Source organism: Neophocaena asiaeorientalis, unplaced genomic scaffold (genome assembly GCF_003031525.2).
Source record: "Neophocaena asiaeorientalis asiaeorientalis breed wild unplaced genomic scaffold, Neophocaena_asiaeorientalis_V1.1 scaffold190, whole genome shotgun sequence".
Taxonomy (NCBI): Eukaryota; Metazoa; Chordata; class Mammalia; order Artiodactyla; family Phocoenidae; genus Neophocaena; species Neophocaena asiaeorientalis.
This window is the reverse complement of record NW_020175017.1, coordinates 7,382,423-7,397,820: the sequence shown is the minus strand read 5'-3', so window position 1 is coordinate 7,397,820 and position 15,398 is coordinate 7,382,423. Positions and strand designations below refer to the sequence as shown.

Genomic DNA, 15,398 nt, shown 5'->3' with positions numbered 1-15,398 from the left:
TTGCTAACATAATCAGAGTAATTGTGTTTGGTTGCAGGAATCTATAGAGAGCTCTGCTTAGAATCTGTAAAGAACAAATATGAATGTGAAATTCAAGCTTCTCGCCAGCATTGTGAGGTACTGTTATTTTGCTTAACTTTTAAGCTGATTTCAACTCTTCAAGTCTTATGAGTACAGCAGTATAGTAAATAAACTAAATGGAACAAAATTAAATAGTACTTTAGCTCAGCACTTGTACAATTTTTTTTTTTTTTAAATACAGTTGCACTGGAAGCTGTATTGGAAATAGGACACAAGCAAGGGACCATAGAAAAGAACTCAGTGATATAATTTTAGAAGTTTTGCAACTGTTACCTTAAAAAGACTAATGATTATGTCATCTGGCATCACTGAAAATAGTATAATTAGTATAATATTCAAGGCTCAAAAAATGTATATCCAGTAGTACAGTTAGATTGTTGGGCTATATTAATTTCTCAATCTCTAGATCTGTTTCCACATCTTAGGGCAAAATTCTCTATGGGGAAAAATAAATTCTGTATGTTGTGTTTATTTTGAATAGCGTTTGAAAACATAGTGCTGATTTTGCAGATAACTTTTCATAAAACCTAGACAAGATCATAAATATACTAGCGAAAATAAGAGGACACGTTCTATGATGATTCTTATCTTACTTTAATGTACCATATCTTTATAAATCATTAAAATACTAAGAATATATAGGTATAAAAATGATGGAGCTTGTTATTTCATTTTCTTGGTTACAATTGAGGTGAAACGTCTTTTGGTGTGTACTGGCTGCTTGGATTTTCTTTCCTAAGAAGTGCCTGTTCATATCTTTTGCCTTTACTTTGGGCTTTTAGTCCTTTCCTCATTGACTGTAGAAGTTCTTTATATACTCTGGATACAAATGCATTGCTGGTTATTGGCTTTGCAAATATTTTTACCCAGGCAATGGAATATCTTTTCACTTTTTCTGATGACCTTATGGACAAAATTTTACATTTTAATGTAATTGAATTTATCATCTTTCCTTTATGATAGATGCTTTTTGTGCCTTCCCCACTTTGAGGTAAAATGATGTATTTTCTTTTAAAAGTTGAAATTTTGCTTTTTAACAGATTGCTAAACTGCCTTTAATTAATTTTTATGTGTGGTTAAAGTATGGCTCTAATTTTACTTTTTTGCATATGGATAGGTAATTCTCGACACTATTTATTATATTCTTCATTGTCTTCCCACTAATCAGCAATCCCATCTCTTTTTTTTTTTTTTTTTTTTGCGGTACGCGGGCCTCTCACTGTTGTGGCCTCTCCCGTTGCCGAGCACAGGCTCCGGCAGGCTCAGCGGCCATGGCTCACGGGCCCATCCGCTCCACGGCATGTGGGATCCTCCCAGACCGGGGCACGAACCCTTGTCCCCTGCATCGGCAGGCGGACTGTCAACCACTGCGCCACCAGGGAAGCCCTCCCATCTTTTTTATATCAAATATCCACATATGTGTTGGCTTGTTTTTAGCTTTTTTTCATTTGTTCCATTGGTCTGTTTGGCTCTTTCTGCACCAATGTCACAGCATCATTTTTTCTTTTTTTTTTTCTTTTTTGCGGCACGCGGGCCTCTCACTGTTGCTGCCCCTCCCGCTGCGGAGCACAGGCCCCGGACGCGCAGGCTCAGCGGCCATGGCCCACGGGCCCAAATGCTCCGCGGCACGTGGGATCCCCCCAGACCGGGGCACGAACCCGTGTCCCCCGCATCGGCAGGCGGACACCCAACCACTGCGCCACCAGGGAAGCCCACAGCATCATTTTTTACAGCTTTCAGTCTAGTAAGTCTTAGTAACTCAATACCCTAATAATTTTATCTTGCTCTTTTCCTTCTTACAATTGTTATTGTTAAGTTTTTTTGTTTTTTTTAGTAACAACTTTTTAAAAATGGCTTTTTATTTTCTGCTACTGCATAGAAAAGTAATTTATATATTGATATTATATCCAATCTTATCTACCTCTCTTGATTCTAATAATTTAATTACAGATTCTTAGATTGTCCATGTAGATAATAATGTCATTTGTGAATAATAGCAACTTTTTTCTTCCTTTCTGATCTCTTTTTTTTTTTTTTAATTTTATTTATTTTTGGCTGTGTTGGGTCTACGTTGTTGCGCGCGGGCTTTCTCTAGTTGCGGCAAGCGGGGGCTACTCTTTGTTGCAGTGTGCGGGCTTCTCATTGTGGTGGCCTCTCTTGTGGAGCACGGGCTATAGGCATGAAGGCTTCAGTAGTTGCAGCACGGTGGGCTCAGTAGTTGCGACGTGCGGAATCTAGGGCGCACAGGCTGCGGTAGTTGTGGCTCTCGGGCTCTAGAGCGCAGGGTTAGTAGTTATGGCACACGGGCTTAGTTGCTCTGGGTCTGGGATCTTCCCAGACCAGGGATCAAACCCATGTCCCCTGCAATGGCAAGTGGATTCTTAACCACTGTGCCACCAGGGAAGTCCTCTGATCTCTTCTTATTTGTTTCACTTGTCTTAATGGCACTGATAGCACCTCTAGTACATGTTGGAATAGAAGCAGTGAAAGCTGGTCATTACTGTGTTCTTGATTTTAAGGGAATGCTTCTAATGGTTTTCCAGTTAGTATGATATTGATGTTTGGTTTTAATAAATACTCTTTTTATCAAGTTAAGGAAATTTATTTCTTTTTTTCTAAGAATTTTCCCATAAATATTGTTAGAGTTTATTAAATACTTTGTCTGCATCTGTTGAATTAGTCATTTTTTTTGCACTTAAATTATTAATGTATTTTCTGATGTTAAACTGTCCTTGGATTCCTGGAATGATTATTTTTCTTGTGCATTACAAGATTCAGTTTGCTGATATTTTGTTTAGAGGCTTCATTTCTATGTTAATAAGTGAGATTTAATTTTTAATTCTTATATTATCTTTGTTTGATTCCAAGATGCATAAAATAAGTTAGGAATATTCCATATTTTTCTCTTCTTATAGAAGCATATATTTAACATTGCAATCTTCAGTTCCATGAGTGCTTAGTACATCTTGTCTTTATGATGCATTTTTGAAAACAATCTCATAGTAGGGTTGCAAGAAGGTACAAAAGAACTTGTTTGGTGAACATGAGAATGAATTGGCAACATGATGCTCCATAACCCCTGAATACTGTAATGAATATTTCAAACAAATGAGGGATGTTCTCTTACATAACCACACTAAAATCATCAAAATCAGGAAATGTACATTGATATTGTTACTACCATCTAATCTTCTGACTCCATTTAAGTTTTAGCAGTTTTCCCTATAGCAGTCTTTATAGCAAAGAGATGCAGTTCAGAATCACATGTTATCTTTGTCATTGCATTTAATTGTCTTGTCTTTTTAGTCTCCTTCAGTGTGGAACAATACCTCAGTCTTCCCTTGGTTTTTTAATGATCTCTACATTTTTGAAAATTTCAGGCCAGTTATATTATAGAATGTTCCTCAATTTTGAGTTGGTCTGCTGTTTCTTCATGATTAGAACCAGGTTTTGTATCTTTGGTAGGAGTATCACAGCAATGATGCTGTGTTCTTCTCATTGAATTCTAACAGGCAGTGCACAGTTTTGATATGTACCATGATAGGTTATGTACACTCTGATCACTTGGTTTAAGTGATGTCTTCTAGGTTTTTCTAAGTATACTTAACTTTTTCTCATTGTGATTAGTAAGTATTTAGTGGAGAAGTACTTTGAAACTGCAAATATCTCATTCCTCGTAACACTTTCAATTTATTCATTTATTTATTTATATAAGTATATGCATTGTTTCCTCACTCTTTTTTTTTTTTTTTGTCTGCTTCATCTTTCAATTACTGAGGGAGGTGAGTAGAATTTCTCTCTGTGATGGTGGATTTGTTAATACCTCCTTGTATTTATTTCTTTTATTTTCTTTGTGATATTAGTTTTCTTTCATTTCCTAAGAAAATTCACATACTCTTCTTTTCAATATAGTAAAGTCATTCATAATTTGAGATCTGGAGGCCAAAGGTGCTAATGATGAGATGCGTCACAATGCGTGTCCACTGTCTCAAGTTCCTTTGGTCAAAAAGGATTGTACAGGCCCAGAGATGCTGTAATGCTCATGATTCCAGAGCACCCAGTTGAAACTTATCTCTCATGGAATTTCTTTCATCTTTTTCTTTGTTTTGTTTTATTTTTTTCCTTTTTTCCTCTGTCTTCCTTCCTTCCTTCTTTCTTCCCTTCCTCCCTTCCTCCCTCCCTCCCCCCAACCCGCTCTCTCTCTTCCTTTCTCTCTCTCTCTTTTTTTTTTTTTTTTTTTTTTGCGGTACGCGGGCTTCTCACTGCTGTGGCCTCTCCCGTTGCGGAACACAGGCTCCGGACGCGCAGGCCCAGCGGCCATGGCTCACGGGCCCAGCCACTCCGCGGCACGTGGGATCCTCCCGGACCGGGGCACGAACCCGCGTCCCCTGCATAGGCAGGCGGACCCTCAACCACTGCGCCACCAGGGAAGCCCTTTTCTCTGTTTTTAAAATTAGGGTAAGAACACTTAACATGAGATCTACCTTCTTAACAAATTTTAATGTGTAATATAGTATTGTTAGCTCTAGGCACATGGTTGTACAACAGATCTCTAGAACTTAACCATCACAGATAACTGAAACTTTATACCCATTGAACAGCAACTCCCTGTTTCCCCTTCCCCATAGCCCCTGGCAACCACCATTCTACTCTCTGCTTCTATGTGTTTGACTAGTTTATATATCTCATATAATTGGTATCATGCGATCTTTGTCCTTAAGTGACTGGCTTATTTCACTTAGCATAATGTCCTCAAGGTTCTTCCATGTTGTAGCATAAGGCAGGGTTTCCTTCTTTTTTTTAAAGAATGAATACTACATCATTGTATGTATATATCACATTTTCTTTATCCATTCATCCTCAGTGTACATTTAGGTTGTTTTTCACATTTTGGTTATTGTGAATAATGCTGCAATGAACACAGGAGTGCAAATATCTTTTCAAGACCCTGATTTCAGTTCTTTTAGGTATATACTCAGAAGTAGGATTGCTGGACCATATGGTAGTTCTATTTTTAGTGTTTTTGGGGAACCTCCATACTGTTTTTCACAGTGACCACACCATTTTACATTTCCACGAACTGTGCACAAAGGTTCCAATTTTTCTATATCCTCACCAACACTTATTATCTTTTGGTTTTTGAATATAGGCATCCTAACAGGTATTAAGTGATACCTCGTTGTCATTTTGATTTGCATTTTCTTATGATTAGTAATGTTGAGCATCTTTTCACGTACCTATCAGCCACTTGTATGTTTTTTTGCAGAAATGGCTATTCAAATCCTTTGCCCATTTTTAAAATCAAGTTCCTTACATATTTTGGATATTAACCCCCTATTAGATACATGATTTGCAAATATTTTCTCCCATTCTGTTAGGTTGCTTTTTCACTCTAGTTGTTCCTGTGCTGTGCAGATGCTTTTTTGTTTTGATATAGTCCCACTTATCTTTTTGTTTTTGTTGTCTTGTTTGTGCTTTTGGTGTCATATCCAATAAATCATTGCCAAGACCAATGTCATAAAGCTTATCCTCCTTATTTTCTTCTATTGGTTTTACAGTTTCAGGTCCTACATTTAACTCTTTAATCCATTTTGAGTTGATTTTTGTGTATGGTGTAAGATAAGGGTCAAGTTTTATTCTTTTGCATGTGGCTTTCCAGTTTTCCCAACACCATTTGTTGAAGGTCTATCCTTTCCCCATTATGTAGTCTTGGTACTGTTATTGAAGTTCAGTTGACCATATATGCATGGGTTTATTTCAGGGTTCTTTATTCTGTTCCATTTGTCTAAATGTTTATGCCAGTACCATATTTTTAAAATTATAATAGCTTTGTAATATATTTTAAAATTAGGAAATGTGAGGCCTCCAGCTTTGCTCTTTCTCAAGATTGTTTTGGCTGTTTGGGGTCCTTTGTGTTTCCATATGAATTTTAGGATTGTTTTTTCTATTTGTGTAAAAAAATGTCATTGGAATTTTGATAGAGGTTACATTGAATTTGTAAATTGCTTTGGGTAGTATGGACATTTTAACAATATTAAGTCTTAATAACAATATTAAGTCTTTCAATCCATGAACGTGGGCTTTCCACTTATTTGTGTTTTCTTTAATTTCTTTCATCAATATTTTACGTTGTCAGTATACAAGTCTTTCGCTTTAGTTTATTCCTAATTATTCTATTATTTTTGATACTCTTGTAAATGGGATTTTTTATTTTCCATATCTTTCATTCTATAAGTTTTTGCTTTATATATATATAGAGAGAGAGAGAGAGAGAGAGAGAGAGAGAGTCTGTATTAGCAGACTCACATATTTTAGAATTTTTATTTTTTAATAAATGTAACATTTTATCCTTTTTTTATACCCTTCTATCTCTGTAACAGTGATTTTTGCCTTAAAGTCTATTTTGTCTGATAGTTAAAACAGCTACCCTAGTTTTATTTGGCTTGGAATTTTCCTGATAAAAGGTTTTTTCATCCTTTTTTTTTTCCTCTCACTTTTTTCTGACCTTTTATTTTGGGTGTATTATTCGTAAATAGCATAAGCCTTGAATTAAAATAAAATTTATTTTAACAATCTCTGTCTTTTAACTGATAAATTTAGTCCAATTATATTGATGGTGATTATTTTGATATTTAATTCCAACCTGTTTTCAGTTTGTTCTGCTTTATCCTTTTTTTATTCTTTCCTGACCTTTTTTGGGAGGTATGTGTGATTTATTGAGTTTTAAAAATACATCATAAAGTTATACCCTCTATTTCTATTTTAATGATTACCTCCATGCCTTCCATTTCTATATTTTAATGATTACCTTAAGTTTTTAACATGCATACCTACATTAGTAGAATCTAAATATTAATTAATAACTGTCCTCCTCCTTAGAACTCTTATAAAGGACCTTAGAACTCTAACTCCAGTTACTCCCTCTCAAATTACAAGGTATAGTTGTTTACTATTTTAGTTCCATCTTGTTTTCCATACTTTAGATGAGACGTTATTTTGATCTCGTAAATTTAGTTCTTTTTAGGTTTATCCACAGTTTACTAGTTTCTTGTTCACTGTTTTTGAATTGCAACCCTTCCTTGCAGGTCTATTTTCTGCTTCTTGAAGAACATCCTAGGCATTCCTTCACTGAGAGTCTGTTAGTGGTAAGCTCAGTTTTTATTTGTTCAAAAATAGCTTTATTTGTAAAAATTGTGAAAGGACAGTTTGGGGGTTATAACATTCCAGGATGACAGTTATTTCCTGTTAATGTTTTTAGGATCTTACTTTCCATAGTCTGTGCTAGAAGGTTACAGTCATTTGTAGATAACTTTTTTCCTTCCCTTCGCTGGCTGCAAAAACTCTTCTCTTTGTTGTTCTTCAATTTCTCTACTGTGTGTCTCCATAGAGATTATTTTTCTCTCCTGACTTGGATTTGTTGTGCTTTCTGAATCTCAGAATTTGTTCTCTGTTAATTCTGGAAATTTCTCAGTTGTTAACTTTTCTGGTATTGTCTGTCTTCCATTTTCTTCTGTCTTCTGGAACTGTGATTAGTCATCTGTAAGGCCTTATTCGGCTTTCCATATTGCAATAATTAATTCATACTTTTATTCAATAAGTCATTATCTGACATCCTTCAGAGCCTAATTCTGCTGTTTTTTATTTCTGCCAAACCTCACACCTTATTTCCTTATTTCCTGATTCTGGAGGTTTTATTGGTAGCAATTCTGTGAGCCTTGGACACAGGCTGTAGCTCTTCAGAGAGTGTCTGCTTTTATTCCGCTGAGTTGTTTCAGCCAGGCATCCTGGTATGCCAGCACCACATGACTGCTTTCTGGCTTTGGATTTTCTGGAAGATGCAGGGTCTATATTTGAATCCCAAAGATGTAGAAATCAGGCCCAAGATGACATATTTTCAGGGAAAACTTTTTTCCCCACTTATTGCCTAGGCTGAGACAGATAGATTTCCCTCAGGTGGATTTTTTCAGTCGCCCTTTTCACTAAAGGTAGTAACCCTTGAGGACCATGCAGGGATCCCAGTTCCCCCCAAGATCTTTCTCTTTTAACCAAATAGCCATTAAAAGTGATGCCTCTCCATTCAATAACCAGCAAATACCCTCAAGGAAACCCCAGCTTTATTTTTATTTATTTATTTATTTATTTTTTAAACATCTTCATTTCTTATTGAAGAGGCTGTCTTTTCTCCACTGTATATTCTTGCCTCCTTTATCAAAGATAAGGTGACCATATGTGTGTGGGTTTATCTCTGGGCTTTTAATCCTGTTCCATCGATCTATATTTCTGTTTTTGTGCTAGGACCATACTGTTTGGATTCCTTTTATTTCTTTTTCTTCTCTGATTGCTGTGGCTAGGATTTCCAAAACTATGTTGAATAATAGTGGTTAGAGTGGGCAGCCTTGTCTTGTTCCTGATCTTGGTGGAAATGGTTTCAGTTTTTCACCATTGAGAATGATGTTGTCTGTGGGTTTGTCGTATATGGCCTTTATTATGTTGAGGAAAGTTCCCTCTATACCTACTTTCTGCAGGGTTTTTATCATATATCGGTGTTGAATTTTGTCAAAAGCTTTCTCTGCATCGATTGAGATGGTCATATGGTTTTTCTCCTTCAATTTGTTAATTTGGTGTATCACATTGATTGATTGATTTGCATATATTGAAGAATCCTTGCATTCCTGGGATAAACCCTGCTTGATCATGGTGTATGTATGATCCTTTTAATTTGCTGTTGAATTCTGTTTGCTAGTATTTTGTTGAGGATTTTTGCATCTATGTTCAACAGTGCTGTCGGCTTGTAGTTTTCTCTCTTTGTGACATCTTTGTCTGGTTTTGGTATCAGGGTGATGGTGGCCTTGTAGAATGAGTTTGGGAGTGTTCCTCCCTCTGCTATATTTTGGAAAACCCCAGCTTTAATATCAGGTTAGCACACTGGTTTTTAACTCCTTGTTTATATTTGGTCTTTGGTGGTAATCTCTTATTTTCTTAAGGGATTAGCTATACCTTATAAAAAGAGTTCTGTGGTGTTTTATCTAGAATGTCTGTCTAGGTGTGGTGGAAGTTTTGTTTTGTTTTTTGTGGATATCTCGTCTACTATATTGACATAAATAAAAGTCAATAAGATATCTTCAAGTAATGTTTTTTACTTAGACAATTATATTGATATTCTTTCTCTCATCATTTTTCAGCTTTGACAGTCCTCCCTCCTCCATAGAGATGCTAAATATTTACCTAAATTTCTTGTGGTTTAGTTATGGCTTGCTGTTTTGTATGTTTAATACATAATTAATATTATAAGTACTCTGTTTAATTATATAATTAATCTGAAAATACTAGTAGTTCAAGGGCATTTTAGATAGGAAATAAAGGGTGAATGGGAACTTAGATTTAGAGTGTTACGTGTTTTACATTCTTTCTCTCATTTTAGTACTTACAACAACTTTATAGCATAGGAATTATCTTGATTTTTATGAAGGGGTTAACTGAGGCTCAGAGAGGTTAAATAGTTTGCTTGGGGGTCACACAATTAATAAGCAGCAGACCAGGATTGAAGTCCTTTGATCTTCCTAGTCATTCATGCAGTTTATCATTAAATCTGAACTTGTTGTTCAGGGCTTTGTATCTGCTTGTTCCTTAGTTCTACATTTGACTCATATAGAAATAACCTGAGAGGCAAGGAAAGTGGGAAGAAGGAAGACACACTGACAGTTGTCGGAATAAAAGTTTGATTAGCAGCAGATAGGAAGGAGGGGCCGGGACCAGAGACTAGACAGGTTCACACAGGTATGCACATAGAGAGTGTGCCAAAAACCACAGAGACGATCAGGCAGCAGATGGTTTGTGTCAAATTAAGGGAGAAAATCATATTTATAGAATACTACAGTGTGCCAGGCACTAAGATGGGTGGAGATGCTTTATTGAGGTTATCTCATTTAAGCCTCCCCACAGAGCTGCAAATGAGTTTTCAGATGCGACAGCAAGTGGTAGCAAGGTCTCAGCCAGGCCCTTAGGGTTCAGGGTTAGGATTTCAGTTCTTGAGAAGATTGGTGAGAGCTCTTCAGAGCTCTGATTTTTTGGTTGTCTATTCATTTAATCATTTTTTGTTTTCTGATTGTAACGTTAATAACTGTCTATTGAGAAAACTTGAGAAGTAAGTCTAAAGAAGACAATAGAAGCAACCATAATCTACCATGCATAAGTAATTACTGTTAATAAGTATGTGTGTTTGTATAATTGTTTTTCACATAGCTGATATGACTCTATGTATAGTATTTTGTATCCTAACTTTTTTATAAGCAGCATTTCATGAGCGTTTCCTTATGGCTCTAAATACTTTTTTGGGGGGAGTCATTTTGTGCTTTATTTTTTATTTTGAAAAATTAATTTTTCTTCTAGTTTTATTGAGATATAATTGACATAGCACTGTGTAAGTTTAAAGTGTACAGCATAATGATTTAATTTACATACATCGTGAAATGATCATCATAATAAGTTTAATGGACATTCATCATCTCATATAGATACAAAATTAAAGAAAGAGAAAAAAGTATTTTTCCTCGAGATGAGAACTCTTAGGATTTGCTCTCTTAACAGCTTTCGTATATAACATACAGCAGTGTTCATTATATTAATCATGTTGTACATCACATCCCTATTACTTGTTTATCCTATAACTGGAAGTTTGTACCTTTTGATTGTCTTCATCCAATTCCCCCTCCCTAAATACCCTTTTAAAAGTCAGTTTTTACGGGGTAATGTGTGTACATATTTCTGAAGGCACAGGCTTGTAATGAAAAACAGCAGTCCCTCTCCCATCTCCACATTTTACATCCCAGCAGCAATTGTCTATCAAAATCTTTTATCTACTGCTTCTGGAGTTTACCTTCATATTTCTAAATAATATCAGTTTTAGATATTACCTTTTGGTTTCCTATTATGAAAGCTGAGGATTCCATAATAGTTCCCCTCATCTCATTCTTCCAATATTGTTGTGTCACAATTTTTGTTCTTATTGTAACTATAAATATTGTTTACTGATCCAAGAGTTATACTTTGCTTAAACTTCCCTTTTTGTACAACTATTTTTTTAACCTTGGGATTAATTGCTTCATTTATTGTTTGTTAGTTTTCTCTTATTTACCAATTCTTCCCAGAGACTCCAGCAGATTTATGAAAACCCCCAATGCCATTTTCCCTGTGATCAAATGCATCAGGTAATCCATGAGACCCATTTCCTTCTGGAGTCCTCCCTCCTGGGCGCAACTCCTCCACCCCTGGACCCTTGTTCACCTGTTCCTTCCTGCTACATCCTTCAGATGCTTTCTAGGCCAGCTGCATCTCTGTCTTCAGGGGTATCTCTTCACCATCGCCCTGGAAATTCCCTTTACATCTTTCCTGCTAGATCTTGTTTTCTTTTTTCAGTTTCATAGAGTAGCTTCCTGGGAAAAAGTGTACAGAAGTTAGTTGTTTGAGACCTCTTGTATTGATTATCTATTGCTTTGTAATAAATTACTCCAAAATTTAGTCGCTTAAAACAATAATCAACATTTATTATTTCGCAGTCTCTATTGTCAGGAATTTGGGAGCCACTTAGTTGGGTGGTTCCGACTCAGGGAATCACATGAAGTTGCAGTGAAGAGGTCAGCCAGGGAAGCAGTTGTCTGAAGGCTCGAGGGGGGGCTGTAGGATCTGCTTCCCAAGTGACTGACTTCCAAGGCTGGCAAGCTGTTGCTGGTTGTTGGTTGGAAGCCTTAGTCCCATGGGCCTCTCCACAGGCTGACTGAGGGCCCCCATGACCTGGTGACTGTCTTCTCCCAGAGTGAACGGGTCACGAGAGCAAGACAGAAGTGACAGGGTTTTTAATAACTTAGATTTCTGCCACATTCTGTTCATTAGAGATGAGTCACTAAGTCCTACCCACATTCAAGGGAAGAGGAATTAGACTCTACCTTTTGAAGGGAGGCATGTCAAACATTTATTGGACATGTTTTAAAACCCCTACATCTTTCATTTCCAAAAACATCTTAACTCCCAATTCAGAGTATGGAATTCTAGATGGTAAGTAATCATGTTTCCTCAGAATTTTGAAGGCATTTTTCCATTGTCTTCTAGCTCCCAGTATTGCTTATGAGAAGCCTCTTACTTTGATTCCTGATCCTTTGTACGTGACCTGTTTTCTTCCTGAATACCTATTTTTCTTTATCCTTGGTGCTGTGGAACAGCAAGATGATGTGCCTTGGTGTGTGTCTCTTTTCATTCATTATGAATACTCAAAGGAAACTTTAAATCAGGAAACTCATATCTTTAGTTCTGGGAAGTTCCTTATATTGTTCTTCTCCATTATTTTCTGTTTTTCTCTTTTTGAAACTCTTATTGGTTGGCTGCTGGACCTTCAAGATTGATCTTTGAATTTTCTTATATTTCATATAATTATTACATATTATATAGATCTTATATATTTTTATTGTACCTCCCTCCACTCCTCTCCCTTCATTTTTTTAAAAATTTATTTATTTTTGGCTGCGTTGGATCTTCATTGCTGTGTGCAGGCTTTCTCTAGTTGCGGCAAGTGGGGGCTACTCTTCATGGCAGCGCGCGGGCTGCTCATTGCAGTGGCTTATCTTGTTGCGGAGCACGGGCTCTAGGTGTGTGGGCTTCAGTAGTTGTGGCACGTGAGCTCAGTAGTTGTGGCACATGGGCTTAGTTGCTCCACAGCATGTGGGATCTTCCCAGACCAGGGCTTGAACCCGTGTCCCCTGCATTGGCAGGCGGATTCCTAACCACAATGCCACCAGGGAAGTCCCTACCCCTCCCTCCCTTCCCGCCTCTGCGTGTAGGTCGCCGGAGGGCGTCTGTTCTTTGCTCAGACAGGACGGGGTTAAAGAAGCCGCTGGTTCGGAGCCTCTGGCTCACTCAGGCCGGGGAGGGGTGGCGGGTAGGGAGGGTCACGGAGTGCGGGGCGGGCCTGCGGTGGCAGAGGCCGGCATGGCATGACGTTGCAGCAGCCTGAGGCGTGCTGTGCGTTCTCCCGGGGAAGTTGTCCCTGGATCCCGGGACCCTGGCAGTGGCGGGCTGCACAGGCTCCCCGGAAGGGGGGTGTGGATAGTGACCTGTGTTCGCACACAGGCTTCTTCGTGGCGGCAGCAACGGCCTTAGCGTCTCATGTCTGTCTCTGGGGTCCGCACTTTTAGCCGCGGCTCACGCCCGTCTCTGGAGCTCCTTTAAGCAGCGTTCTTAATCCCCTCTCCTCGCGCACCAGGAAATAAAGAGGGAAGAAAAAGTCTCTTGCCTCTTCGGCAGGTCCAGACTTTTCCCCCCGGACTCCCTCCTGGCTAGCCGCGGTGCACTAACGCCCTGCAGGCTGTGTTCACGCCGCCAACCTCAATCCTATCTCGGTGCTCCCACTGAAGCCGGAGCCTCAGCTCCCAGCCCCGCCCGCCCCGGCGGGTGAGCAGACAAGCCTCTCGGCTGGTGAGTGCCGGTCGGCCCTGATCCTCTGCGCTGGAATCTCTCCGCTTTGCCCTCCGCACCCCTGTTGCTGTGCTCTCCTCCGCGGCTTCGAAGCTCCCCCACTTTGCCACCCGCAGTCTCCGCCCGCGAAGGGGCTTCCTAGTGTGTGGACACTTTTCCTCCTTCACAGCTCCCTCCCACTGGTGCAGGACCCGTCCCTATCCTTTTGTCTCTGTTTATTTTTTTCTTTTGCCCTAACCAGGTACGTGGGGGGTTTCTTGCCTTTTGGGAGGTCTGAGGTCTTCTGCCAGCATTCAGTAGATGCTTTGTAGGAGTTGTTCCACGTGTAGATGTATTTCTGGTGTATCTGTGGGGAGGAAGGTGATCTCCACGTCTTACTCTTCCGCCATCTTCCCGGAAGTCTCCTATTCTTCTTTTATTCTTTTTTAGAGCATATTCAACTTTCTCATCCACTCCTTTTACTAAATATTTTATTTCTATTATGTGTTTAATTTCCAAGAGCACTTATGCCCTGTGATTACTCATTTTTAAATATTTTTTCTAACTCCTGTTCTTTCCTTATGGGTGTAATCGCTTTCCTCTATGGGTATTAAATGTAGTTGTTTTGAATTTTTTTTCTGTGTCTTGACTTGTGTCTGTTTCTTTATACTTCTTTTTTGTTTGTTTGTCTCTGTCTTTCATTTCGATGCTTTTCACAAATAACTAGTCACCTTTGGCCATCATTCATACTTAAGAGTGAGTCAGTACAATCTGCCTATGTGCAGGGCTTGTCAGCTGCTGAGCTGTGGAAGTTTTCTTCTCACTGGTGAGCCTACCGTGATGAAGAGGGCTTTCTGTCTCTAGGGCTTTTCATGTATTTTCTCCCATCCAGACCCTCCTTCATTTCTTTCTAGATTTGGAAGTATAACTCAGACTTTTCAGAATATTCCCCCTTCTCTCATATTCTTTCTTTGTGAAGTGCACGCATGTGTGTAATGTACATAATGCAGGTCTTGGGGTTCTGTCTCAGTTTAGTCACCACGTTCAGAGATTATGGCATGACATTGTGCCCCTTCCTTTGTCTGACAACTACAAGTGTGGTTTGTTGATTTATTTTGTACATATTTTTGTTTATTTCATTATGTCTTAGGGAAGAGAGAGTTTATGATCTGGGTTCATTTGTAATCTTACTCTAGCAGTTTCTCCCTACTTTTTGAATTCTGAATTTTTGGTGTCTGCAGAGTAGTAGTATGGATGTACAATAATTATGTAGCCAATACTCTATTACTGGATTTTACTTTGTTCCTAGTTTTTGGCATTACAAGTATTGCTGTTGTGAGCATCCTTTTCCATACAGCATTGGTCGAGGTTGTTATTTCCTTAGGATGGAATCTTCAGTGTAATTACTAGATCAAAGGATACAATCAGTAAAGTCCTCAATACTTGTTTCTAAATTACTTTCCAAATTGTTGAGTTGGTTTATATTCTCAGTATTGGTTGGCATTGTTTATTATACTTGAAAAGAATGAAACAACTTTGTCAAGTGAAAAATAATATCACATAATGCACATTTTAATTTGCAGTTGTGTTTTCTGTCTCTCTTTTTGGCTGATTTTGGCAGTGAGTATGGATAGTATTTAGATTTTTCTTACTGACTTATCCATGCTTGTTTAATTCCATCTTATGGTTATTAGGCCTTTGTCATGTTGTAAATATTTTTTTATTGCCTTCCTCTTACTTTTGTTTGCTTTTTAATGTGTTTTTAATTTCTGTGTGCATAGTTTTAAAAAAATAACTTGTCCTTCTAATTTTTGTGCTTTGAAAGACTTCTCTCACCCCAACATCAAATAGAGTCCCCATCTTTCCTTTAGTTC

The 15,398-nt window shown here is 38.2% G+C and overlaps 1 protein-coding gene across 5 annotated transcripts in view; it reads left to right on the top strand.

Moving 5' to 3' along the window:
* The window catches only part of BRMS1L (BRMS1 like transcriptional repressor), a 43,074-nt gene that overhangs the window by 16,467 nt on the left and 11,209 nt on the right, over positions 1-15,398 (top strand). For 3 of the 5 annotated variants that reach the window (XM_024762098.1, XM_024762099.1, XM_024762095.1), the window contains 2 exons: positions 38-117; positions 7,167-7,226. In XM_024762098.1, coding sequence (XP_024617866.1) covers positions 38-117; positions 7,167-7,226 — 140 coding nt within the window. The remainder of the gene's footprint in view (positions 1-37; positions 118-7,166; positions 7,227-15,398) is intronic. The other 2 variants (XM_024762101.1, XM_024762100.1) reach the window with 1 other exon arrangement.